This window comes from Dendrobium catenatum, unplaced genomic scaffold, assembly GCF_001605985.2.
Source record: "Dendrobium catenatum unplaced genomic scaffold, ASM160598v2 fragScaff_scaffold_370, whole genome shotgun sequence".
In the NCBI taxonomy this organism is placed as follows: Eukaryota; Viridiplantae; Streptophyta; class Magnoliopsida; order Asparagales; family Orchidaceae; genus Dendrobium; species Dendrobium catenatum.
Genome location: NW_021318832.1, coordinates 573,530 through 601,003, shown reverse-complemented (window position 1 = coordinate 601,003; position 27,474 = coordinate 573,530). Strand labels below are relative to the sequence as shown.

Here is a 27,474-nt window from a genome sequence, read left to right as displayed (position 1 = left end):
TATATTGTGTATTATAATACGGAATATAACACATGACAAAGAAGGCAAATGTAAGAAGACAAATTGATAAATGATCAAATAAAATGGAATCATGAAATTGTTTACCTACTCCATAATATATCAATCAAATTTGGGTGCATACACACAAAAAAAAAGATGAGATCTCAATTTGTTTTGAAGAGGATGACCAAGTCGACAACATTAGTAACATGAAGTAGCAATGGAGGAGTGGACAAAAGAAACATCTATGGTCAAGTATTAGACTCCAAAAACTTTGGCACCTCCACAAATCATATACTTTAAACATAGATCCTAAAAGACAACTATAGTGAGATAAGAATACTGAATAATTATCAGTATTTATAAGATACTGAATAAATAGATAATAAATTTACAAATAATTATGTGACATATAAAACATCTGGGAGAGAATTTTTGAATCCAAAGGAATAGGCAACATGAAATGTTACGATGTTGAGAATTGATCATCCTTTTTGAAATGAATAGTTAATAATAACGATGCGGCATATGCATGAATCTAATTTCATAAATTGAGATTTATTTTTAGCTTATCTTTTAAATTTTAAAAATTAAAACTTAATAATATAGCATACCATTAAAAAAATGATTTTATCATCATATCCATGCAAATACCACCCACATTCTGACATAGACAATATTCTTATATAATTTATTATTAATGGTTAAATAAATTTAAAAATTATATATTTTTCATTAATGAATGTTAATAACTTTATAATACTAAATTAAAAAAATAAAATGTGATCATTGACATTATTAATAAACTAAAGAATAACTTGTCTTATTCATGTTTGCACATATTCAGCTCTAGAGCTAGACACACAAGACCTTTCAACTCGTTAAATATAATAGAACTTGTTTATATTAGGTGATGTGGCTCGCAAAGAGCAAAATAAAACTCATTAAATTAATATTTTAAATTATAGTTTATTCCCCCAACCTAAAAAACCTGACATTTAAAAGCACGAGAACTTGATACATAATTTTTTCAATGTATTTTTTACGTATTTTTTATTTGCTGCTTATTTGACATGAGAAAATTATGTATTAAAAAATACACAGTAAAATAAGCAGTAAATACACAGCATCCGAACCTTACTCTGCGTTCGAATTGCGTACACAATAATTTCTTCATGTTCTGATGATAACGTTTTCTATAATATAGTAGTAATCTTTCATCAACTTCAAAGAAGCACAGCTATGGTCTCCTAAAATAATCAAGCCAGTTTAGAACGAAGACAGACAATTATAGTATTACGATCCCAGAGTCTCTCATCCTTAAAAAGAATTTTCAGATTGGAACGTGTAGGGAAGCAATGACAAATAAAAGCACATAAGATAAAGGGCAAGAATATGAGCATATCCTCGTCTTAATTGAATAAAAAATACTAGTAAATTACAGCTCGTCCGTGACGAATGTAAAATAAGCTAGTGGTCTTTCGTCAGAATCATCAGAATAAAAGAAAGAAAAACCATTACGCATAATAGTATCAAATAGATCTCAAGGTTTGATAAACACTCCGAGGCATCAAATTAATTTATAGTGGTCTGCTTAGTAAAAGAAGCGCAAATTGTCTGCAAACAGAAGAGAAGCATGTTCAAGGCTGGCAAATAAAAATCAAAGAAAGCCTTGGAAATCTCAACTAAAACAACAAAATACCAAGGAAGATTTTCTTAATCTTAGGCAGGGTATCTAGTTCCAAATTCACTGCAAAAGAAAGAAGTTGAAAGTTTAAGCATGTAAAATGCAAGAGTTGTTATGCAAATTACTGAAAGCGTTATTAAAATTCATGTCCACTGACCTCTGCATCATCGCCAGCATTAGCTTTGGTGCTGCCGTCTTTTGATGCTTCATCAGCTGCATTAGAAGATGATAACATTTTTAGAGGCTGCTTACCACCAAGAGAAAAATAGTTTAATATCATATATAATATACTTTATGAGTGTTTGGAATATCAGGGATTTGAGTGAAACCCAAGACGTTTAGTGTAAAACTTGAAGAATAACCACGCCATCATTGTAGATTCAGTTCTAAATTTGATTCAATTTCTTTATGTTATCTTCTGAAATTATTGGAACTTCATATATGTTTGAGAATTTCAATTCGAATCATGATTTCATCCACACTTCTTATGGTTTTCTGATCTCACCTCTTGTGATTTAAAGTTCTAATTATGAGAGAAGAATCAATATTTTCAAATGGATTTAAGTGTCCATTATATCATGTTATTATAATAACTAATTGTATGTAATAAACAGTATCCTTGCGATCTATCTATATAATATATTGCATATCTATAGAACTAAATTGCATCGGATCATCATATAACAACAACAATAACAAGCCTTTTATCCTACTAAGATTTAAAATTGCGCAATTAGGTATTGAGCCATTTTCCGTCCGTCATGCAGCGTAAGAAGCCTCAAGGGCATTTTATAACGTGAGCCTCAAAATCTAAAACTTGCATAAAGTGAAAATGAAGATTAAAAGTGATTTTATTTTGTATAATAACCAAATAATACATTAAACGATGACATATTAACTTCCTATTGAACTATTAAATAATAATTTGGCATGAATATGAAAATATATATATATAAAAGATGTAACTTAAGAAGTGATAAATTACGTGAAATATAATTAAAATCCAAAGTCCAAACATCATAATAACAAAACAACATTAAATATATTATGTAATAGGAGAAGCAGGTGATGGTTGCGGCAGCAGCCATCCGCAAGTGATTGCTGGGAACTGCAACAACGGGATAGCGGCATGGAGCAAATTGTCGAGGATGGGAGCTATGACCTGGGTGTGATGGGGCCATGTGAAGGTGGTGTTTAGATTAGGTTAAAATATTGTTATTTTTATATATTAATAGTTAAAAAAAAAAAAAAGATCATACATGAGGTGTACACCTCAAGTCTATGAGGCGAGGTGCACCTCAGCCAGATTGAGACATATGCCTCAAAGCACAAGCATGCACTTAGGCATGCCTCACATTGTGCAATTTTAAACAATGTATCTTATTACGTGGAGCATTAGATCATCATAAAATACATAAAATTGGTGTTGAATTTTTACTTTTCCCATCCATTGCATTAGTAATATAAAAGAGCCTTAAACATAGATACAACACATGTACACAATATTCATTTAATATTTTTTAGTCAATTAACTCGTTTACCCTTAAAAATAAATAAAGACCCAAAAGCCTAATTGCATGACCAACCATATCCAAGTTTAAAGAGAGAAGGCACAATGAAGATTTTGTGTGAAATACTCTTTTACATAAGTTATATCCAATTTATGTTAAGCCTATATTTTTCTTCACTATCTTTCGACTAAATATTTATTCACTTGACTTATTAGTGGTTTTTTTACTACTTGATCTTTAATAGATATTACTCCTGCTATCATTGTAACATAAAGCTCTCTCTATTCTCCCTCATAATATTACCACATTAATCTTAACATACTCAGTTCTATCATGCTCAAATTTTCTATCAATGGCTACTTTAATATCCATATGAATACATAATTCTCTAATCATACTTCCCTAAAATTTTTCATAACAGGCTCTAAAAGAACTCCACCCAGCCTTATTATATAAGATCCAAGTTTAAAATTGCGCAATAAGAGGAGCACCTCAGCGCAATTTTAACCTTTTAAGCCTCAAAGCCTACGCAATGAGAGCTGGCATTGAGGCGTATGCCTCAAATTCACTGAGGCGCGTCTCGCCTCATGTTTTAAAAGCGTCCGCTTCTTAAAAAAAAAAAAAAAAAATCGCCAGAGATTTTGAGAAGTAATAGATGTTATGCCTCAATGAGTTAACATCTTTACTCTTTTTTTCACCATAAAGTACTTATCATGCACTTTTAGTTTTGACGGAAACCCCTGGGATGATCCAAGATTAACACCGACAAACTTTATGTATCGCTAGAGATAAACATCAATCGAGGATCAATCCTATGCTAAGCTAAAAATTTGAGGAGTACATTTTGCCTAACATCACACTTTGATATTCTAATATACAACCTAATGGAAACCCTGATAAGAACATCCACGGAAGTAATCTATACATGAAGCATGATATCAACCAAGGTAGGCATAACTTTCTTATTTAATTGGCGATGTGGTAGTAATTTGGCAAACTCCTCAACCCAATATGTGCTTCCTTTGTCCAGCATATTTAAAAAGGGGAGGGGAAATCCTTTGTTGCAATAGCCAGCCTCCCCGCACCCCATTCAACCCAAAGGGCATCATTGTTGTGATGCCCAATTTTCCAACATAAGGTTGTAAACCACAACTTTTAATTGGTTACAATATTACTATCATAAATTTTATTATATATGTTTATTTTATTTAAATTACATGCATGTAGGTCCGCCACTGTACAAAATTTTTCTCATGCATGACCAATTTTATCCTTGCACAAATACTAGAGCAATGAGGCTAGGAAGCAATCCTTTGTTACAATGGTAACAAAAATGATGAAGGTATTTCACCAACACAAAAATAGAATCTTTTAAAAAAAAAATCAAAATAATAAACCTAACAAACTTTTCTACTCGTTCACATGACTTGGGCTTCTGCTAGTAGTCCACAGATCACAAGAACTTAAAAAATATATATCACAATAATAGGAAACACTTAGCAGATCTCAAACATTTCCTATCAATCTTTGAAAAACAGCGAAAATCCTCCACAAGAATCCACATGAAAACAGTAGATAATTTGTATTATTTGATGAAATGGAAACGGAAAATAGCAAGATATAGTTGATCCTCATTTCGAGAGGAGGATCAGTCTCTCCCAAATCTCTAGACGCCGCTAGAGCCCAAAAGAAAACCTAAATCTAAGAGAGCCAAAAAGAAAACCTAAATCTAAGAGATCTCAAATTTCAGCAAAACTCAAGATGCCCTAATCCTAGGAAAACGAACTATTTAATGCATACAATTCAAAAGGAAATATCTAAACAGTCCCTACATTCAATTTCCCTCCTAAACTTCCTCAAAATTCCTTCCTAAAACGGCTCCCGTGGACTTGCGGCTCACGCGGCTCGTACAGAACCTCCTCCATTTCGCGCACAATTCAGTCCCGTGTGGACCAGCTGGACCGGTCTAACAATACTCCCCTCCCAAGGATCCACCTTGTCCGCAAGGTGGAAAGATGATACCCTCCTCCATTCCTTCTTCATCACAAACGGTAAGAACTTGAAAAGTTCGGTCATTACACCTGTGCCCAGGCGTATACCTCTCATCGCATCTAAAACAAAGCTCATTCGCCCTCTTCTCATGTAATTCCTTCTTTGTGAGCTTCTTGAAGTTGTCCCCCGATCTTCCTCCTGCAGTTTTTTCCTTCGAAGTCCCCTGAAGAGTATCCGGTGTTGGTCATCCTGTATGGGCCTCCTGAGTTGTTGTCTCCTATCTCTCTCTCGAGGTGCCTCTGATCTTCTATTAATTGAGCTAGCTCCATAACCTCTCCCAAGTCACAATGCCTCATTACTCTAACCGCTTCCTGGATCGCTGGGGTCAATCCTTTCATGAAGCTCCCCTCTAGCACTGTCTCAGAAAGGCGGTCCAATCGGCTAGCAAAGTACTCGAACCTCTCCCGGTATTTTATCACTGAATCATCCTGCGTCAAGGCGAAGAACTGCTCGTAGAAGTCTCCTCCCCTGCCAGTTCGGAAACATTCTATCAAACAATCCTTAAACTCCCTCCAACTCCATATGGGTCGTCGCATGTCCCTCCATTGGTACCAAGCCAAAGTTTTCCATTCCAAACATAGGCCTGCTGCCATCAGTCTCTCCTCCTCTGTCAATCCATTGACGGCAAAATATCTTTCAACCTTATAGATCCACCCGTGCGCGCATCCTCCCCCTCAAATATTGGATCTTCAATTTCCTCACCCTCGGATTGCCTCCGTTCTCTTTGTTCCCTCCATAAATTCTCATTCCCCAAGGGGGTGGTTCCCCCCAAGTGTCACAATCATCCATTCTACGTTCATACCCAAACATTTCATCAAATTCTCACCTTCTCTCAAATTCAACACGTCTTGGATCAAAACAAACTCTTCACCTTTCAAATTCAACCCCCCTTTGATCATAATTACCCATTTTCCTTTCCAATTTCACCCCTCCTCTCCAAATCAGCACATCTTCGTTCTTTCCCTACCTCATCACGCCTCTCCTTATACCCTCTTCCCTGCTCCTCCCTAGAAATAGGCTATAGGAGAGGTATTTTCTCTTCTTCCTTTCAAGTCTCCACCTCCTGATCTCCCCTTTGTCTGATTAGCTTAGGGTTTTTCCCATCTCCGTGGATGTCGGCGCCTTCCCTCACCTTCGACGACGATATTTTGGTTTGGTACTCGAACACTTTTTTCAACATCTCCTCCAAGAAAGAAAATTTTGAATCGAACTTATCATGGATAGCTGAGACATCTTTTTTTAAATCTGAAACTTGCGTTTGAATATCTAAAATTTCATATTTCATTTGTCCAATCTCCACTTCGAGGCGTTCCTCCAACGCATCCATTTTCTTGGCCACTATTGATGCCTGGATTTTTGTAGAAATAAAAATATGGACTTCAATCGTCAAAAACAGCAATTTTCTTCTTCGAAATCCCAAGAAACAACGCATAAATTCACCAAAATAGCCCACAAAAGGTCCTGAAAACAACTATGATAGCAATTTGATAGGAAACACTTATAGATCTCAAGTATTTCCAATCAATCTTCCGAAAACAGTGAAAATCCTACAAAAGAATCCACACAAAACCACAAAAACAGTACATAATTTGTATTATTTGATGAAATAGAAATATAAAATAGCAAGATACAGTTGATCTTCAATTCGGGAGGAGAATCGATCTCTCCCAAATCTCTAGATGTTGTTGGATCCCAAAAGAAAACTTAAATCTAAGAGATCTCAAATTTCAACCTAATTTAAGATGCCCTAACCCTAGGAAAACAAACTATTTAATGCATACAATTCAAAAGGAAATCTCTAAATAGTCCCTACATTCAATTTATTTCCTAAACTTCCTCAAAATTACTTCCTAAAACGGCTCCTGTGGACTTGCGGCTCGCGTGGCTTGTACAGGGAGGCGGAAGACCTCCGCCATTTCGCGCACAGGCCAGTCCTGCGTGGACCGACTGGACCAGTCTAACACACAACAATGCAAGAAGAATCATTAGAATAAATATATATTCCTGAGATTAACAAACTTTTCAACTGATTCCACAGTTAGAAGTGTTTCTAGGGTAAAATAACTGCAAAATGGCTCATAAGAATGCTTAACAAGTATGTTCCCAACGCATGAGGTTTTGCTAATCTGGTAATGTGTTACTTCTAAAAGGGCTAATGTATACAATCTTATCTGAACCAACATTTTCAAATCGCTAATTCTAATGCAATGTTTAAGAGTTCTTTTTTTACGTCAATGCATAAAATGAAAAAGTCTGATGTGTATTTGATTTCATGAAAGAGTAAAAAGAAAACATGCATCTAAATCCTCGACTAAATTTGAATATCAAGTAATACCTTCCGCCTATTATGAGATTATCTAATTTGCTGAACTTCTATTTAAACTTATTTTTCTCAAAATAATATACTCTCCATGTAGAAAACATTAGCATCATTCAAGCGAATGTTAATCCTATATATCAAAAGAGCACAAAATATATTGAAGTAGAATATCATTCAATTCGAGAGGCTAAGATATTTACATTTTAATCCTATTAATCTTCTTAATCTTTCTACAAACCTTCAGATGTCAATATATTTACAAAGTTCAAGACATGACAACATCATCAAATCCTTATAGGCAAACTAATACTTCTTGAACAACCAATATCAATTTGTAGGGGAGTATCAATTGAACGTATAATTGCACACATCATGCCAAAATTAGCCACAATTATTTCGAGATTCCTACATTATTATGGTGTAATTATTGATGTAGAATTTACGTAATTAAGTATTGTCGGCATATGTATTTGTATTTACAAGTGCAATTGTAGGTTCCTTGTTTGACCAAATCTTACTCTTCCAATTATTTAAACTCAAACCCATATCATTCCAAGATATGGCTACCTCTAGTCATAGAGAACAGAGATTCATTGAGCAACATCTCAATGAAAATGAGAACTAGTGAAAAAAAAAAGCGAGCTTTCATGCCCTAATTAATGTGGCAGATGTTAAATCAAACCATGAAATCTGAACTAGGATTTTGTTTTGGGTCAAAGATGAGCACATATCACTATAACATAGCATGCATGCTTTGCAGCAACCTTGTGCTTTGTAGACAAGTGATGCTCTTCACAAGCAAGTGATGTGCAGGGCTAGCGCACAGCTGATAAAGCACACTTTTAATAACACTTATTCCGACATAACTGAGAGATTGTTTTCATGCTCAAAAGAATGCTAGCATATGTAAAACATGCATCCCCAGAAACTTATTGAATAAATATCTACTGAATGTTTGACTACACGAAGCAGGGAGAAAACTTATCAGGAAATAACAAATTACCATCCAATATAAAGCATGCCAAAAAGTTGTATGGTAGTAGAACAAAATACTTACAAGATAACTAAACTCAAACTCGCTTAAAACAACCGTTCAATTCAAGAAAAAACATAGCAAATAATATATATATATATATATATATATATGTTATACAAAAAATACAACTTCCAAGATGCACTAGGGCGTCATGCGTAACCTGTTATACATGTAAAACAATTATTCTACATCTTAAATTTTACATAAAGAATAAATAAAGAAAGAATGAAATTTTAAAATTCAACGACTGCCCCTATGCACTTGCATAACAAATTTGAGATAAAGTTTGTGTTAGACAGCTGAAGAAAACTCAAGCACGCAAAAATTGCATAGGATTTCATTGCTCACTAAAGGTAAATAATTAAATATAACCACGACTTCCAATTAACAAACATGTAAAATAATACTCTCATAAGATATCCACTCGATCATAAAACAAAATTTCAAATAAAAAAATGATATAAATAATTTACAACTTCAAAGATGCAGAAGTGTCAAGCAGTGCCTATAACACATGTACAACAAAGGACAACAAATATTTAGCATCTTAAATCTAATGAAACATGAAGATAAATAGAGTGAAATTTAAGAAGTCAAAGATTGTCCATATGCATTTGCAAGGAAATTTTAGATTAAGTGTCTATAAGACGGTTGAAGAAAACTCAAACGCACAATAATTGTATATGAAGGTCAAAAGAAGAGTGTGTTGTAGCCCGTGAAGAATGGAACAGGCTAATATAAGGTCACTGCTCAGAAAAAGAAAAATAAATAAATATAACCACGAGTTCCAATCTATGACACATAGATATGGACATGGCGACACGGGCACAGAACCCATCAATTACTCAAAATATAGGACATGGAAGCAGATTGGATATAGTATTATAATTTTTATATTTTAAAAATAGTGTATAGATATTGAATAAGCTAAAAATTAAAAATAATTGAAAAACCATAAGTCATTTTACAATGATTTGTGCTTAAAATAATTAATATTAAGATGTCAAGAATCAGACAATGATGTTGTATACTGGGCGGAATCGGACGTTGATGTAGAGATGACGTTGGACAAAGATGAGATATTGAGACAACTCAAGGGCTTGAATGTGGGTGTAGAAATCATTAGCATTGAGCATCAATGTTAAGACAATTTCAAACTTCAATGATGAGATTATTTTAAAACATTGATGTTATGATGGAAAACCTTCCATGAGAAATCATGGATGTTCTCACTAGACATTTGAAAGAGGATGTACCTTGGTGTATGTTTTTTGTTGATGATATTCTTCTTGTTGATAAGACTGGAGAGGGAGTTGAAGGTGAACTTGAATTATGGAGGTCAAACTCAGAGTCTAAAGGTTTTCGCTCGAGTAGATCTAAAACGGAATATATGGATTGTAATTTTAGTAGTAATAGACCTAGTGAGGGGATTGTGACTTTGGGCGATCAAGACATTAATAAGAGTACACGTTTTATATATCTTGGATCTATTGTTCAGATTGATGGTGAAATAGATAGGGATATTATCAGCAGAATTCAAGTTGAATGGTTGAAGTGGAGGAATGCTGGCTTGTTGTGTGATAGAAAAGTATCCCCTTAAACTTAAGGGAAAATTCTATAAGATGGTGGTGAGGCCTGCAATGCTTTATGGTACCGAATATTGGTCATTAAAAGAGAAGCATAATCCTAAGTTAAGTGTGGCAGAGATGAGGATGCTCAGGTGGATGAGTGGCTTTACCCTTAGAGATAGGATATGAAATGAGCATACATGTGAAAAGATTGGAGTAGCCCATGTAGAAGATAAGATTAGAGAGAGTTGCCTTAAATGGTTTGGTCAAATAAAACGGCGGCCTTTCGATGATCCGGTTAGGAGAGTAGAGGTATTAGATTTGACCTATGTTAAGAAAGGTAGAGGCAGACCCAAAAAGACTTGGTTAGAAAATATTAGGAATGAACTTTCTTTATTGGATTTAAACGAGATTTTGACTTTTGATAGAACACAATGGAGAAAAAGGATTCATGTAGCCGACCCCACGTAGTGGGATAAAGGCTTGATGTTGTTGTTGTTGTTGTTGATGATGTTATGACGTTGTCAAACATAAATATTAAGATTGCACCAATTTGTAGTGAAACCTTAGCAGCAAACCCACCAGTTAGAAATTAAAATAGGAATGTTCAGAGAATGGGGTATTGACTGCAGGGATTGATTTGGGATTGGTGCAGAAAAAATAAGAATTTTTATTTTATATTTTTATAAATTAAATTTGAAATACAAGAAATTATATTTAAAAAATAATATAATATTTAAGATACGTATGTCAAATATGAATGTCCAATTTATTTTAACATTTTTAATCAAATAGTCTTCATAGTGTCTGGGACATATCGGAGGTGTGCCGGATGCATGTTGTGTCCGATACGTGTTGGACATTACATGCCTCTTTGAAGAGAAATATTAATGAATCATAGGTTCCAATTAATTAACATGCAGAAATTTTTTTATTTCTAACAGACTAACAAAGTTAAAATCTGCGAAGAATAAGCAATTGATAGCATTGAAATATTAAAATGAACCTGTGCTAATGCAAAATCGCTAACTCTTACCTCCATCTTCTGCTATGTCCGAAGTCCACAAGGTGAGGTTATCCCTCAGAAGTTGCATAATCAAAGTGCTGTCTTTATATGACTCTTCACTCAATGTGTCAAGCTCAGAAATAGCTTCATCGAAAGCTTGTTTAGCAAGATGGCAGGCCCTGTATGCATGTCACAATTTATTCAGATTGGAACTCCTGGTTAGGATTACAGAGCCAGAAAACAGTGATACACCGACCTTTCAGGAGAATTCATTATTTCATAATAAAAGACAGAGAAGTTCAATGCCAAACCCAGTCTAATTGGGTGAGTAGGAGAAAGATCTGCCTCAGCAGCACTGGAAGCTGCCTGCAAAAAGGTGGAGATCACATTTAAGACAACAGCAGAACAAGAAGTATAGCTCATGATATTTTAGATGATTAAAAATACCTTAGGGATGCATCTAATCACAAAATTGAATAAACATTCACACTGAAAAAATAAATATTCTAATACATATAATACAAAAACACATTATGAACTCTAAATCCGTGCAATTAGTGCTGTCCATACTACCTAGTTGCTATTAAGAAAATAATTGGTATTTCATAAGATGAGAATCTCAATACTTAATTTTTATAAAGAGAAACATATCCTTTCATTATTCCAGAGTATAATTATCACGTATAATAAAAACAAAAAAAAATAATAGTTAGCTTTAACTAGATTCCTATTTTAACTGCAGGAGAACTTTCTATTTAACCTACTCTTAAATAAATTTACATTATTTAATATAAAGAAATTTCTAAATTCATATTATTATAATGGCAAATATCTTTATATTTTTATTTTTTTAATTTATTTTTTATAAAACACATAATTAAATCTTCTAGCTATATATATATATTCGCACATCCAAAGAATAAGTTGATTTTTTTAAACGTCATAACATTTACCATAATTTATTAGCTAAAAGATTTAATTATTACACATTTCTAAATTCATATCTTCTAGCTACATATTACATATTTTTTAAGTATGTAAACTCAACCAAACTTGGACAAATTCTTTTATCAACCGCAAGCAGGCAGCTTTTGGAACGATACAGAGAAGATTAGCATGGCCCCTACGCAAGGATGACACGCATAAATCGAGAAATTGTCCAAATATAATAAAATAAAAAATAAAAAAAAAACCGCAAGCAGGCAGCTTTTTTGTTGGAGCCGCCAACCATCTGCCATCTCCATCACCTTCCGTCGTTCGCCACAGCTAACACCCACCACCATCAAACATCACCCGCCGCCCACATCCACCAGCCACAAATAAGTTGTGACATGAACATAACTGATCAATATTGGCAAGCCATTTGTAGCTAAATATCCCATTGAAATGAGAAACATCAATTTTAATGATTCTTAAATCACTTATTCTACTTTCTTTCATTGATCGTGATGAGCTCTACATTCCTTCTACCACTCATAAGAATCCAAGAATAATTTGTTACACAAAAATACTGTGAGTTCTTGATATGTTCTTTAAGCAATTCAAGTCATGAATTTGGATGACCAGTATATGAGGATGGTTGGATTTGTGTCTGAAGTTATTAGATTTGAATAAATGATGGCAGAGATTCATTTGTAGGGATCCACAATGCCGAGCCTATGATGATTGATGGCGTGGATATGATTTTGAGCTTCAAAAAAAAAAACAAGGGACATCTTAGAAAACTCAATTGATATGGAATTGATGTCGACATTGCTCAGAAGTATCAACTTATGTTTCTTTAAATGGTGATAGAAATTGGTGGCAAGCTATGTTGGCTATGGCGAAACCGAGTGGTAACAGAGATGGGCAATTTGCTTAACGGGACTGAACATGATGCAGATGATTGAACCAATCTCAAACTGACGTTCACACAACAATTTAGAGGTGCATTGTTGCATATCGCTCGAAGTTGGACCAACAAAACATAGTGGGGCTTGGGTTGGCAAATGGGTCATAGTGATGATTGGATTTTAGATGAGATTGGAAATGATGGATTGGTTTAAGGAGGTGAGGCCCGGTTAGCATTCTTGATCCCAAAATAGGGATTGGCAAAGATGAGTGCAAGAAGATGGTGTAACCAAAACGTCAATATAAGATTCTCGATCCCAAAAAAGAAAAGAAAAGTGAACTAGATAGGAAGGAGAGAAGGAAAATTCATTATTCATGTCACGTCTTCTCCCCAAAATAGGGCTTCTACAGAATACAATGTCTTAAGCTAATTATTATTCCTAATTAATCATTTATTAATTACTAACCTAATTACAATTAGATTCACATCACATGCAAATGTTTTTTTTCTCTCCTAAAGTGACCATGGGAGAAAAAAAAAGGGTACCCAAAAACATAAATCCTAAATATGGAATTTTCTCCAATGAAAAATATCATAAAGACGGTAGTGAATGTCCCTTTGAGACCTAACAACATTCAAGTAGATAATGGTTGATAAGAACCAACCTGAGTTGTTCTCTAAGTCTCTAAAAACCTTGCTTATCTTTGCAAGAATTCTTGGAACTGTGAATGAAATTCACCAACCTCAAAGCAATTATTTTCTAATTACAACAAAAAATTCCTCTTGTTTGCCAAAAGCCATGTATTGGTTTGTGGCCTAACAACGAATAAACATAGAAACCTTAACATAATCTGGTTATTGTGGTTCTCTTGGTTGTGTAGCCTCAAAAAAATCAATATGATGCCTAAGATTTGTCACTTCACGACTCACTTAACCTTGTCTTGCAACAAAATCAATAGGATAGGAAAGCTAAACAAGAAATTATAATGCTGTCCAAATGACACCTAAATACAAATTTCTCCATAAAGTGATTATGGATGCAACTTACATTCTAATAGAAGCAACGCAGATCTTATGCTAAACATAGTATTGTTTGCAACAATATCTAATGTAGAATGAAAAATAATAATACAAACTATGTAGCATGCAAAACAATAGCATAAATAATTAAAGAGTAAGATGATATTTTTAGTGTTTTCTTGGTAATGCATGCAAACCTGAAAATAATAAAAGAAGCAATCACATGAAACAATTCTAACAAACTTTAAATGCAAATGAAACGCAACAAAAATTCAAAGATTAAGGATTTATTTGCCGTGTCTATAGCTTTCGTAAATGTAGTTGCAGAGTTTTGGGGAAATAAGTCTTGTAAACTATTATGGATATTATAAATATTTTTCTTAGCAAAAATAACAACAATATCAAGCTTTTATCCCACTACGTTTGGTCGGCTACATGAATCCTTATCCTCAATTGTCTAGTTAAGAGTCAAATTCTCATTTAAATTTAATAAAAAATGGTGATTTCAAATATTTTCTAGCTAAGTATTTTTAGGTCTATCTATACCTTTCAAAAAATATCTGAAAACTGATTTCTTACATCTACCAAATTCTAACAGATCTAGTTGTAATAAACTTCCTATTATATAAACTTCTGAAAAACCACAAGAAAATAGCATTCACTGAAGTAATAGCAACAGTCTGAAAAGTAAATTGAAAAAAAAAAAAATAAAAGTTGCCCCAAACTGACCCTAAAATTGTAACGAAAACACAACCTTAGAAGGGCAAAAATATCAAATATGATTGCTCCTTGCTCATTGATAAAGAGACTAGATTGTTATGACGTGCAAAGGATTATTAATAAAAAATAGGCTTTTAAAGGTAACAAAAATTGAATACTACTAGGGTTTGCAATGAATATATAAAAACTATAAATCATACTGATAATGTTTTCAGTAAAACAAAAACTACAACTTCTAAAGATTTATATATTAGGCATTGTACAAAGAAAAAAAAAGAGACATAAAATAACTAAAGCAGGGCGTAAAAGTATAGTCAAATCGCCAGGACGTCTACTGGAAGCGACGTGCTGTATAGCCTGAATACAGTGACAACTGTGTAAGGGTCGCTGCACTGGCGCCCGGCTACGGTGTTAAATAGGCAAGGGTTCCCATATCAAGGACGGATGTGGGCAAAAAAGCTAGTCCATGAAACTACAATTATGATAGGAACTTGAAATATAGGCTCTCTTAAAGGAAAATTAATGGAATTAATAGATATTATGATTCATAGGAAGATAAATATTATGTGCATTCAAGAAACTAAATGGGTTGGAGAGAAGGCTAAGGAGATTGATAGTTTATTATATATGATGCACCGACACTTCTCAAAGAGGCATGCAGTGTCCGACACCGTGTCCGACACGACACTCGTCCGACACTCCTCCGACACATGTCAGACACGCCAAAAACGTGTCCGATTAAAAAATATTAAATGTAAATTGGACACGCTTGTCCGACACGCGTATCTTAAATATTTTATGAATTTTTTTTAAATATAATTTCTTGTATTTTGCGGGATTTAAACTAAATTTCTTATTTCCTAGCCACAACACTAAATCAACGTCTGTACTTAATACCCAATCATCGAATATTCTCATTTTAATTTCTTTTTGGCAATGAAGGTATTTTCATCTTCTCTCTCGGTGACTGATAAATGGCATCAACGCCTAAAATATTAATTGTTGTTTTTTGAAACTTACAAAAAAAGGCTAATGTACATGCTCGGTACCGCTAGGTATCGCTAGGTACCAACATTTTAAAAGGCGAAATCGGGACTCGAGGCGTTTTTTTCTAAGCGAGGCGAGGCGTAAGCCTTGAGGCGGATCGAGGCGTAAGCCTCAAAAAGATTACAATAAATTAATTTAAAATTATAAATAATGACAAAAAATAACATAATATTATGTCAACTTTGAATTTGAAGATTTGTTTTAAGATAATATTACTGTAATACAAGATTTAAAATAAACTCACTTAAAAATAAAACATCCCCTTAGGATCAAAACCCAAAACAGGCTCATCATCACTTTGATTGTCTTCAGAAGAATCTTCATAATTAATGTCAAAGTCATCCTCCAACTCTTCTTCATCTATAATATTTTTTCCTTTATCTCCTATATCAGTTAATATTTCATTAGCTCTAAAATGAAACAATAGTAACATACAAAATAATTCATTATATTTAAAAATACCTTTAAATTTTTTATTGTCTTCAGAATAACTCTAAATTTAACATTCCCTTCTTCAAATGAAAATCCTCAAGTTGATCATTCACTTTGAGATAGTCTTCTTCAGAAATGGATTATTGACCAAGAAATTAATAATACTTCTATGTCGAATATTGACCAACCATCTGACATTATTGTCACTCCTGTCTCAATCCATATTTCTTTGTGTGACCTCCTTTGTGGTGGCAAACTTCTTTAAATAATTTGTACATTCCTTCTTCACCTCATCTAAAACTTTTGCACATGGTCCCACATTGACATGAGTGCAGGCTAGATGATCCTTCAATCTTTTGACGCCACCAGTTATGCGTTTCTCACTGAAATTACATTTCATGTAAACATATCCCTTCTTTGCACCTTCGCCTGACACTTCAACTTGAGTTCCATATTTCCATGCAGGATCTTTCCTTCTTGTGCCACTAGTCATGCTAACAATAGGATATATTTTAACAATTATTTGTACTACCAAATACCAATAATAAAACAACATGAATACAAAAATATACCAGTCTGCCGGGTAGGTACATGCTCGGTACCGCTAGGTACATGCTCGATACCGCTTGATCTCTTTCCATACAAATAACTTACGAACTTTAAAAACAAGCGGAACTTCAAAATTACTCTTACCCTGGCAGGTCGAACCCCGCCAGAGGGCAGAGCCCCCTTGGACCCCCGACAGACCGGTATATTGTTGTATTCATGTTGTCTTATTATTGAGATATTTTGATTTCACTTCATATCAATTATAATTTCTATGTTGAAAGATAGTAGTTCAAATAGAGAATATCCATTATGATTTAGGAGGAATATATATCTTCATCTTCTATCAAGGAAAACCTCACTTTATATGACATGTGATAATAAGATGTGGGATGTTGTTAGAGATTGGTTCGAGTGACTTGTTGATATGGGATTATTGGAGGTTGCAAATCTTTCTCTAGATGAACCAGAGTTGGATGCAATGATATTCAATGATGATGATATTGAAGGCCAAAGATCTACCTCTGAATTTAATTTTATTATTCCCTCTATTGAGTAGTTGGACCTTCATGTTGTAATAAATGGTTTTTTACTTATATTTTTGTGGTTGTACTAGACATTTTGTACTAAACATCTTTATGTTATAAACTAAATAAGTTATCAAGAAATTAATTTATTATTGCTTATCATTTTTAAAATAATGTCATCTTAATTTCTATATATTATATTAAAAAATTATTATGCCGTGTCCACGCAGCACCCGTGTCCTATATTTTAAAAAAATGTCGTGTCCCGTGTCCGTGTCGTGTCATGTTCGTGTCCGTGCATCATAGTTTATAATATAAACTATGCTTTTCGGATAAGAGTCGTACTAGAAATGGTGTATGTGTGATTATAGATAAGAATTTCAAGCATAATGTTATAAAAATTAACATAATTGGAAATAGAATTATAACTTTAATAATTATTGTTGATGCTAAGATTGTTAATATTATAAGTGCTTATGCTCCTCCAATAAGTTTGGATATGAGTTCAAAATTAAAATTTTGCAAAAATTAATATAAAAAATACCTCTTGAATGAAGAGTTTTTATTGGAGAATATTTAAATGGACAAGTTGATAAAGAGGTAGATGATTTTAAAAGCATTAATGGTTGTCATAAATTTGGAACAAATGAAGGTGGTAAGAACATATTAAATTTTTCTTTAACTTATGATTTTTTAATAGCTAATACATTATTTAAGAAAAAAAATGAGCATCTTATCACTTATAAAAATGGATATAGTAAAATGCAGATTGATTATTTTCTTATAAGAAAATTAGATTGTTTAAATTGCAAAGATTGTAAAGTTATTCCGAGTGAAAATATATGTACCCAACATCGATTATTAATTTTGGACTTTAAGATAAATGAAAATATATTCTAGGATTAGATGGGGGCATTTAAAGAATATTAACAAAAGTATTTTTGAGAGAAAGATTTTAGATCTTAAGATTTTGTCTGCGCATGAGGATGCTAATGCTATGTGGGATAAAGTGGCTAGTGGTATTAAGAATATTGCAAAAGATGTGCTTGGAGCTTTGAAGGGAAAAGCTCCTAATAGTAAAAATAATTGGTGTTAGCAATCAAATGTGCAAGAAAAGATAAAAAATAAGAAATTTTGTTATAAAAATTGGTTTAGTTGTAAAAATTCTGATAATTGTGAAAGTTATAAAAAGGCTCGTAAAGAATCTAAAAAAATTATTTGTGATGCAAAGAGCTTAATTTTTAATGATTTATAAAATAGATTAGATACTAAGGAGGGAGAAAGATTTATATATAAGTTAGCCAAACAAAGAGATAGTAGTAAGGATTTAGTTCAAGTGAAATGTATTAAGGATGAAGATCAAAAAGTATTTTTCTTAGAAGATGATATTCAACAAAGATGGATGAGATATTTTGTTAAACTTTTTAAAGAAGAATGTGAAAATACGATTGACTTTAATGACTTTAGCACCCTAGATAAAAATAAAGATTTTTGTTTTTATCAGCATATTAGTAAAATTGAAATTAGAGATGCTTTAAAGAAAATGAAGTATGGAAAAGTTGTTGGACCTGATGATATTTCAATAGAGGTGTGGAAATGCTTAGGAGAAGAAGAAATTTCTTGGCTTACTAAACTTTTTCATATTGTTTGAAGACTAAAAAGATGACAGATGGTGGGAGAATGAGTGTGTTAATTCCTATTTTTAAAAATAAAGGTGATGCATAGGAGTGTGCGAATTACAGAGGAATTAAATTAATGTGTCATATTTAAAACTATGAGAGCAAGTTATGGAACGTAGGTTGCGGTGTGATTCTAATGTTTATCAAAATCAATTTTGATTCATGCTGGGTAGGTCTACTATGGAAGCCATATATTTATTGAGAGGTTTGATGGAGAAATATAGCGAGAATAAGGAGGATCTACATATGATACTTATTGATTTAGAGAAAGCATATGATAAAGTTCCAAGAGAAGTGTTATGGAGAGTTCTTGAAAAGAAAGGATTTAATAACACTTATATTCAAATCATTAAAGATATCTATGCAATAGCTATTAATTGTGTTCAAACACAAGGTGGTTTGACCAAGTATTTTCTTATTTCGATTGAATTACATCAAGGATCAACCTTAAGCTTTTTGCTTAAGCCCACATCTTTTTGCTTTAGTCATGGATGTTCTCACCAGACATTTGCAAGAGGATGTACCTTGTATTTGCTTTTTGCTAATGACATTTTTCTTGTTGATAAGACTAAAGAGGGCGTTGAATGTAAACTTGAATTATGGAGGTCAACCTTAGAGTCTAAAGGTTTCGCTTAAGTAGATATAAAGCTGAATATATGGAGTGTAATTTTAGTAGCCATAGACCTAATGAGGGGATTGTGACTTTGGGCGATCAAGTCATTAATAAGAGTACAAGTTTTAGATATATTGGATCTACTGTTTAGAGTGATGGTGAAATAGATGGGGATATTATCAATAGAATTCAAGTTGGATAGTTGAAGTGGAGGAATGAATCGGGCTTGTTATGTGATATAAAGTCCCACTCAAACTTAGGTGGAAATTTTATAAGATGGTGGCGAGACCTGCAATGCTTTATGGTGCTAAATGTTGGCCATTAAAAGAGAAGCATAATATTAAGTTAAGTGTTGTAGAGATGAGGATGCTTAGGTGGATGAGTTGCTTTACCCTTAGAGATAGGATACGAAATGAGCATATACGTGAAAAGGTTGGAGTAGCTCCAGTAGAAGATAAGATTAGAGAGAGCCGCCTTAGATGGTTTGGTCACATTAAACGGAGGTCTTCCAATGACCCGGTTAGGAAAGTTAAGGTATTAAATTTGACTTATGTTAAGAAAGGCAGAGGTAGGCCTAAAAATACTTGGTTAGAAAATATTAGAAATGATCTTTCTTTATTAGATTTAAATGTGAATTTGACTTTTAACAAGACACAATGGCAAAAAATGATTCATGTAGCCGACTCCACGTAGTGGGACAAAGGTTTGATGTTGTTATTGTTGTTGTTGTTGATTATGTTTTTAAAAACTATTCAAGGTAAGATACTTTAGTTTATGATATTTTAGATAAAACAATTCTAATTCGAGAGACGTCCACTGAAGTGAGCAAAAAATATAGTAGTAGAGAAAATGTTTAGAAAAAAAGAAGACATTGAAGAAGTAAAATAAAGATTTAGATTATATATATATATATATATATATAGAGAGAGAGAGAGAGAGAGAACTATTTCTAATACTAATTAATGTTCGATCACATAAATATTTAATAGCGCCAATATATCTTTGACACGTATTTCTACCTTAAAGCACAATAAATCAAATTTTGATGGTAATCACCAAAAGATTTTGGCTAATAAATGAAAAAACTGCAACAACAATGGTTAATCTTAGAGGGTCCTAGCAATTAATAGAAGCAAAGTTTATGACAACTCAAACGACACAAATGATCTCTAATCTAACTATATCAAAAAGCAACATGATGCCTATAGCCCATGAAAAGATTACTACAACATCAAACAAACCAAAATATCAAGTTAGTGGTAGGTGTAACAAGTTCCCATCAGACTCTAAACTTGGAACTATAAATTATCGTAGATGTCAAAGCAACACATGCCACTAGTTGGATTAGTTCCATGGCATGCATCCATGCAATGCAATAACAAGTGGGGTCTCATCGCCAAATATGAAAATTTACTATTACAAGCCATTAAATCGGTTCAGGTGTAATAGACAATCTTCATCATTATCCACCCGATTCAATCCACATCTACATCAAATAATTAGTGGATTAAGCTAGTCGAGTTTTCCATGCATTTAGATTTTATTATATTATTATTTCATGTTTTACTAGCTCTTAAGTGTTAAAGTACCTTAATACTGACATGATCATTAGATTACAAACAATTAATGCAAACAACAGTATCAAGTCATTTTGAGCTCACTTTTGTTTGGCGAAATATTGATTCACTGCATAGGAAGAATTTGGCCAAGACATTCTTGCTCCTTTTATATGAAGCAATGTTCCTGTTATTTGAAGCAATGCACCAATTAATTATAAGCTATTTGGCAAGCAAGGTTTTGATACATTATCTTTTTTTTTTCCTCTGTTATTTCCCCTTACATTCATTACTCAGCCTATACCTAGACATTAATATCCATACCCACATAAATAGTTTTGTACACCAAAAACACCTTCTAAGGCCTCCTTAATCCTATGAATAACAATAGAGGTCGTTAAATTAATTAAAAAAAAAAAGAAAGAGTGGGCGGAAAGAAAAGATAAAATTTAACCCAAGTTGAACCGAACCAAATCAACTTGACAAATCCACCCAACCATCCATCTACAAGATAGCATGGTATTCTTCTAATAGCTATTCTCCTGCTTGAGAATTTACTTCCATAGTGACATTATTTTGCATCAAAGTTCGGTTGTATCCTAAAATGATGGTACTTGAATTTAATTTGAGAATTTGAATAGAACTGTGTTAATTTCTAGATTCATCCTTAAGAACTATGCTTATATGGAACTCTAAAACAATAATTTGAATTTGTGCACATGGTTTAACAACTTTATTCTACACATGAGAGTATCAATTAGAGACTAGAAGGGGTGACACTTTTTGCCAACAACATTATATTAACTCAAATCATTATTGAATTCACTATTTCCTTATCACTTATACAGTGAGTTAATAGATTAAGAATATTAGACCTTTGTATGCAACGTAACAACTTAGCTTGTTAAGAGATTCTTATCATAGTAGACGAGTTATATTTCCATGCTACTTGCATTTATTCCATAGAGCCAAATTCAACATTTCAACCTCAACCATAAATAGATCAAGTGTACAATATTAAAACACCAACATATCATTATTATATGCCCACATCTGAACTAAGCTTACTATTGTTGAACTAAGCCAACCAGGCAGCTAAAACAACTTTGAAGCTATAGGTCTGAGGTCGCTAGAGCAAGTCATCAAGAGCATCTATGACAAGACGCCCAAACAATAGCCAGAAAGTCATAAAGATAATTAGTCAAACAAAGTAAATCATCCAAGAAAAAAAAAACTGTTTCAACAATACTTAGATTGCAATGCCCAACAGGCATAACTTATCAGACAGTGCTCAAAAGTCATGCCACTCAAACAATATTCTCGGCAATATCCACTCACCAACCACTTATTCTAATAGCAATCCAAGCAGAGCCGGCCTTCAAGGTAACTACATAGGTGGCCACAAAAAGTGTCTGACTACCTCCTTGCTAATCCATATCCTATGGCATTAACCCTGGCTCTTTCCTATAAATAATGGGTAAAGCATCAAGCACATATGTTCAAATTTTGTGAACATAAACAGACGGAGCACCCTCGACTAGCCTACCTCGTGAAGCATTTGTTCAAATTTTTCTTGTAATTATCCACTAAAGATGATGAAGAGAAATAATCAATTCTTCTCCACCTTCCAAATAGCTTTATTTGCCTCATGGTACCAAGTAGAAGAACTAGTTTTCACCTAGCACATTTCGACCCAACAATCACTATATATTTATAATTCCTATTTAGGTAAATTATGTCAATACTTATTTTCTAGATTATCAAAATCAAGGTTTGAAATTGCACAATCAAGAATTAAGGCATTTTCTTTTCGTTAGGCAAGACGTAAGCCTCAATGTGTTTTAAGTTATAAGCCTCAAAATTAATGATTAAAATCATTAAAATATGAAAAATAAATATTTGAAACTTGAGAGTAATCTACCCTGTGACTCAATAAATAATAATATAAAAATTTGAGCTAGTTGTCTTCCCAATAAAGCATTTGAGAGTAATCCCAAAATGTCAAAATAACATCATAACAGGTCTTAAAAACAATCAATATTAAACAAGAAGCATATGATAAACAAGTAAACATAAATAAGAAGTTAAAATAAATAAATAAACATCTATATAATAAGAGTAATCCCAAAATGACCTTATATAATTTATATTACATCTATTTTATACTAATCATTTCAATTACTTTCTTGTCAATTTTTGTCATTTTTATTCCTTCCTCCATCAGAAAACATTGAGATATTCCTGTTGTAGCTTATAATGGCACTTGGGCTTTTGAGTTATTAAAAAATAAAAGACCACAACATTTTCCAAATCCTGAAATAGATGCAGATGCATCCTTACATGTGCCTCAAAAACGAGCCTCATTGTACACTACAAACAACAGAAATGTTAACCTCTTTCTCCCACTATGGGGCACAAGCCTCAAGGCGCTTTGCATGTACATCTCTTTGAGTTGTTCCTCGAACAATTTTAAACAATGATCAAAACCAACACGAAAATTAAAGAGATTATGTAATTGAGGTTAATTACCCCCTCCCTATGAGGCATATGTTATGTTTAGGCCTTGTTAGATAGAAAAGACAAGTTAGAAAACTTCTTATAAAGAGTTGCAGCATGCTAAATTTCGAAGAAAAAAAAAATTCTATGCCCTACTAAATTTGTTTGGTAAACTGTCAATAATAACTTTAAATCCTACTAAATTTGTTCGGTAAACTGTTGATAATAACTTGAAATCCAATGAGTTAATATGAAACAAGAACTTACAAAAATAAAAATAAAAAAAGATTTATCATTCCTCTACAATAAATAACTATTGCACAAAAATTTTGAAAGAGTTACAACATGACTAACTTTCAAAGAATCAAATAAACAAAAAAAATGATAGTATCTACTAAATTTATTTTGTAAAATGTTAAAAATAACTTGAATTATAATGAGCTAATACGAAACAAAAACTTATAAAAAGCACTTACCATCCTATACAATAAAGATCAATTACATAATCAATTTAAGCACCATAAAAAGATATCCATAGTGTGACAAAGTATAGGTTTATAAAATTATTCACTAAGCATGTCCCAAAAGATTAAATGATCATCATATTTGCAACATAACCAACTATACAAAACATCATATATGAATTAGCCTACAACAATATTAAGGTAAAATATGAGGCTTAACATACTGGAATCTTATAAAATTAAAATTTTTTTCTCAGTTTTTCCTTCAGTTGGAATTCTCTATTGTTTGCCATTCATCCATCCTTCTCCATTGTTAATCCCTCAGAATTTTTAGAATGCATTAACCTATCAAATTCTACTCATTATTCATTACACGTGCATAAACCATACATTACTATGTGCATGAACCACTTGTTGGCACAAATGCAAAATGCAACAAATTACTAGGTGTAATCATGATTTTTAACCATTGTATAGCTCTATGCATAATTATATTATTGTTTGGAGTTAAACTCTTATTCAACAAGTGTTCTACTCCCAACAAACAAGAAATTACCTTTAAGAACCGCAAAGCCTTATCAGGCTAATAGATTGCCAGGACATAATGTGCATGCCTTGGATTTGCTTATTGAACTGATTAATGATACTACTTTACATGTTGAGGATATGTTACCTAGTTGAATTCTGATGCAGTCAAGACTAGCTATTTTATGTTTTATTTATTTTCCACTTGTGTTTATAGCTCTCTTTCTCCTGTGACTCTTTATTTCCTTTTGTTAGCTCCTCGATTTCTTATTGGCCCTTCGGTTTTTCGTGCTAGCTCAATATTTTTTCTGTTGAAATTCGGTTTCACTGCCTGTTGGCTCTCATCTTCCTTGCTGACTTTTGGTTTCCTTGCTTATCGGCTCTTGGTTTTCCTGCTAACCCTTGGTTTCCCTTCTTTTGGTTGTTCAATTCCCCTACTTGTTTATTCCTATGCTAAGTGTTTCTCATTAAGTGCGTTGTCTTGAATAGGTTCTATTAGTTATTTTGGAGGCACATTTAATTGGGCAATTTATTGCCATTTTCCCCTTCTTCTCCTATATAATCTGGCTAATTTCCTTTGTGAAAGAGAGAGATTTGATGAATTTTTTGAATGTGAACCCCAAGGGTATTTCTTAGCTTACGAACTATCTTCTTATACCTTCCATCTACTAATTCGTCTTGGACTTCTATTTACTTATTCTCTACACTGTTCTCATTCCACCTGTATCCCTCTTCTAGAAACTTTTTTATAAGTTGTAAAGAATTGTTGAGTCATGTTTTATTGAAAGTTGTAACTAGTGTTGTCTCCTGTTTTATTGTGGTGTTTTTTTATGTTATATTGAAAGGGAGATGTTTTATTTGCATTCCTAGAGCCAAGGTTGTTTTCAGTTGCATCAAATTCTCAAACCTTAAATAAATTATATTAATATGTTTGCAAGCGGGCTTGGGGTATTTACAAAAGAAGCACTAACATCAATTCTCACATAACTTCTTCAAGATGAGCTTGTTGAACAACATTGTCCAAGAGTTTACAATAAGTACCAGTATATGAGTTATAAATGACATGTTATGTAACAGTCTTATTGATATATTGTCATTCTCAACTTTGAATTGTTTGTAGTCCAGGGGAATTCATGGCACCAAAAAGACTTAGAGATTAGCTTGTATGTGTATTACATATAACATGTTTACTATATATAGAACTTAAATCATATCATCAATTGTTTGGGTTGTTTGAGTAGCATGTCATTTCGAATTCAGTACCATTTTTCATTTTTTCAAAGATTATTAAACTCATTTTCCATCAAGTTTAGTAGTTTGTTATATTCTATTATAGAGGGCCTTACTTTATAAATAGTTATCCTTAGGATGAATTAAGATTCTATGTTATATTATGTTGCTGAATAAAATTTTCTTTTTTGTTCACTGTGACTTCATGGAAAAAGTGAAAATTTTGAACATAATGATACCATTTCTAAATGTTTCCTTTATTAATTTTAGCGCATCATCTATTTTCATTATTTCTTATTATATGTTTATCCACGTGTTCATGGTGTTTTGAATTAAATCTATCATTTTAATCAATAAATACGTCCACGCTGATGCCCAGCGTCAATCACTTTCGAGCAGTCAAGCCTTCTTTCGCATGGTTGAACTTAGAGACTAAGAGATTCAATCCATATAAAAGACGAAACAAAAACTTAAACCAAAAATGTGCCATATGGTAACATTGTAGGCAGTGCATGGCAGAGCAAAGCAACTCTTTAGAACAACTAGAATTGACTTCCTACGGGATATCAGTAAAGAGAATAAAAAGGATGACATTGACACCAAAAAACTCAGATGCAGCAAAATCATAGAAACAAAACCTGATAAGCTTTCAATGACTGTTCAGCAGCTTCTTTCTTATCAGTTCCAATTTTGAACTCCGCAAGGTACCGATAATAATCACCCTTCCTGATACACAATAAATTTAAAAATCAAGCCAGAAACCACGAAGACTCCCAAATCAACAGGAGCGCAGCGTACAGGCCAAGATCCAACTCACATCTTTTGGTAGAACACAGAGGACTCCCCAGCAGCAGCCGATGGAATAAGATGCTCATCAATAACAGACATGATGTCACTGCAGATGTCGGAGAGCTCCAACTCCACCTTGTGCCTATAATCCCTAATCCTCTTCACATGCTGGTCGTTCCCCTTGGCCTCCTCTTTTTGCTCGATCGAAGACAGAATCCTCCAGGACGCCCTCCTCGCCCCAATCACATTCTTGTACCCAACAGAAAGTAGATTACGCTCCTCCACCGTAAGTTCCACGTCGAGCTTCGCCACCTTCTTCATTGCATCCACCATCTCTGCAACAAAAATAGGATGCGAAAACTAGGAGATTAGATCAGAAGCTAAAATTTAACCTATCACCAACATTGAGATAGAGCAGAAAGACCTCACCATCGTACCGCTCGGCTTGCTCGGCGAGCTTCGCAACGTAGACATAGTTCTCACGATCTTTCTGCGACGCCATGGCAGATCCCGATCCGTTCGCCTCCTTTCCTCTTTCTATTCTTGTTTTCTCCAAGACTCGTCTTCCCTTGCTCGCCTTCTCCCGGGTCTAGGGTTTCGTTTCGCTGGCACGACGAGTTCCTACAACGAACCAATAGGAAATTTTGTGCAGCGAAATGGGGTTGGCGGTCGGTTGAGAAGAACGGGTTGAGGAGAATTTTATGCTAAATGATTTGAACAAAGTTGTCAGGCGTTAAAAAATATTACTACATTGTCCTCCGTAGGATATACGTTGAGATTTGCAAATTTAGTTTGAGGATTATAGCGGATGTCTCTCAA

At 33.4% G+C, this 27,474-nt stretch overlaps 1 protein-coding gene and 1 non-coding gene across 2 annotated transcripts; one reads left to right on the top strand and one right to left on the bottom strand.

Annotated features, from left to right (window-relative positions):
• Positions 1-1,499: 1,499 nt before the first annotated feature.
• On the bottom strand, positions 1,500-27,325 carry LOC110109670 (14-3-3-like protein B). The gene is made up of 7 exons (XM_020840888.2): positions 27,085-27,325; positions 26,684-26,990; positions 26,505-26,592; positions 11,437-11,546; positions 11,211-11,359; positions 1,845-1,900; positions 1,500-1,750 (listed from the first exon to the last, which is right to left on the bottom strand). Exons 1-7 carry the CDS (start codon positions 27,155-27,157, stop codon positions 1,748-1,750), a joined length of 786 nt encoding a protein of 261 aa, XP_020696547.1. The 5' UTR covers positions 27,158-27,325; the 3' UTR covers positions 1,500-1,747.
• On the top strand, positions 12,243-12,349 carry LOC114579400. Its single transcript, XR_003700342.1, has one exon. It is a non-coding gene; the product is annotated as a U6 spliceosomal RNA (small nuclear RNA).
• Positions 27,326-27,474: the final 149 nt, after the last annotated feature.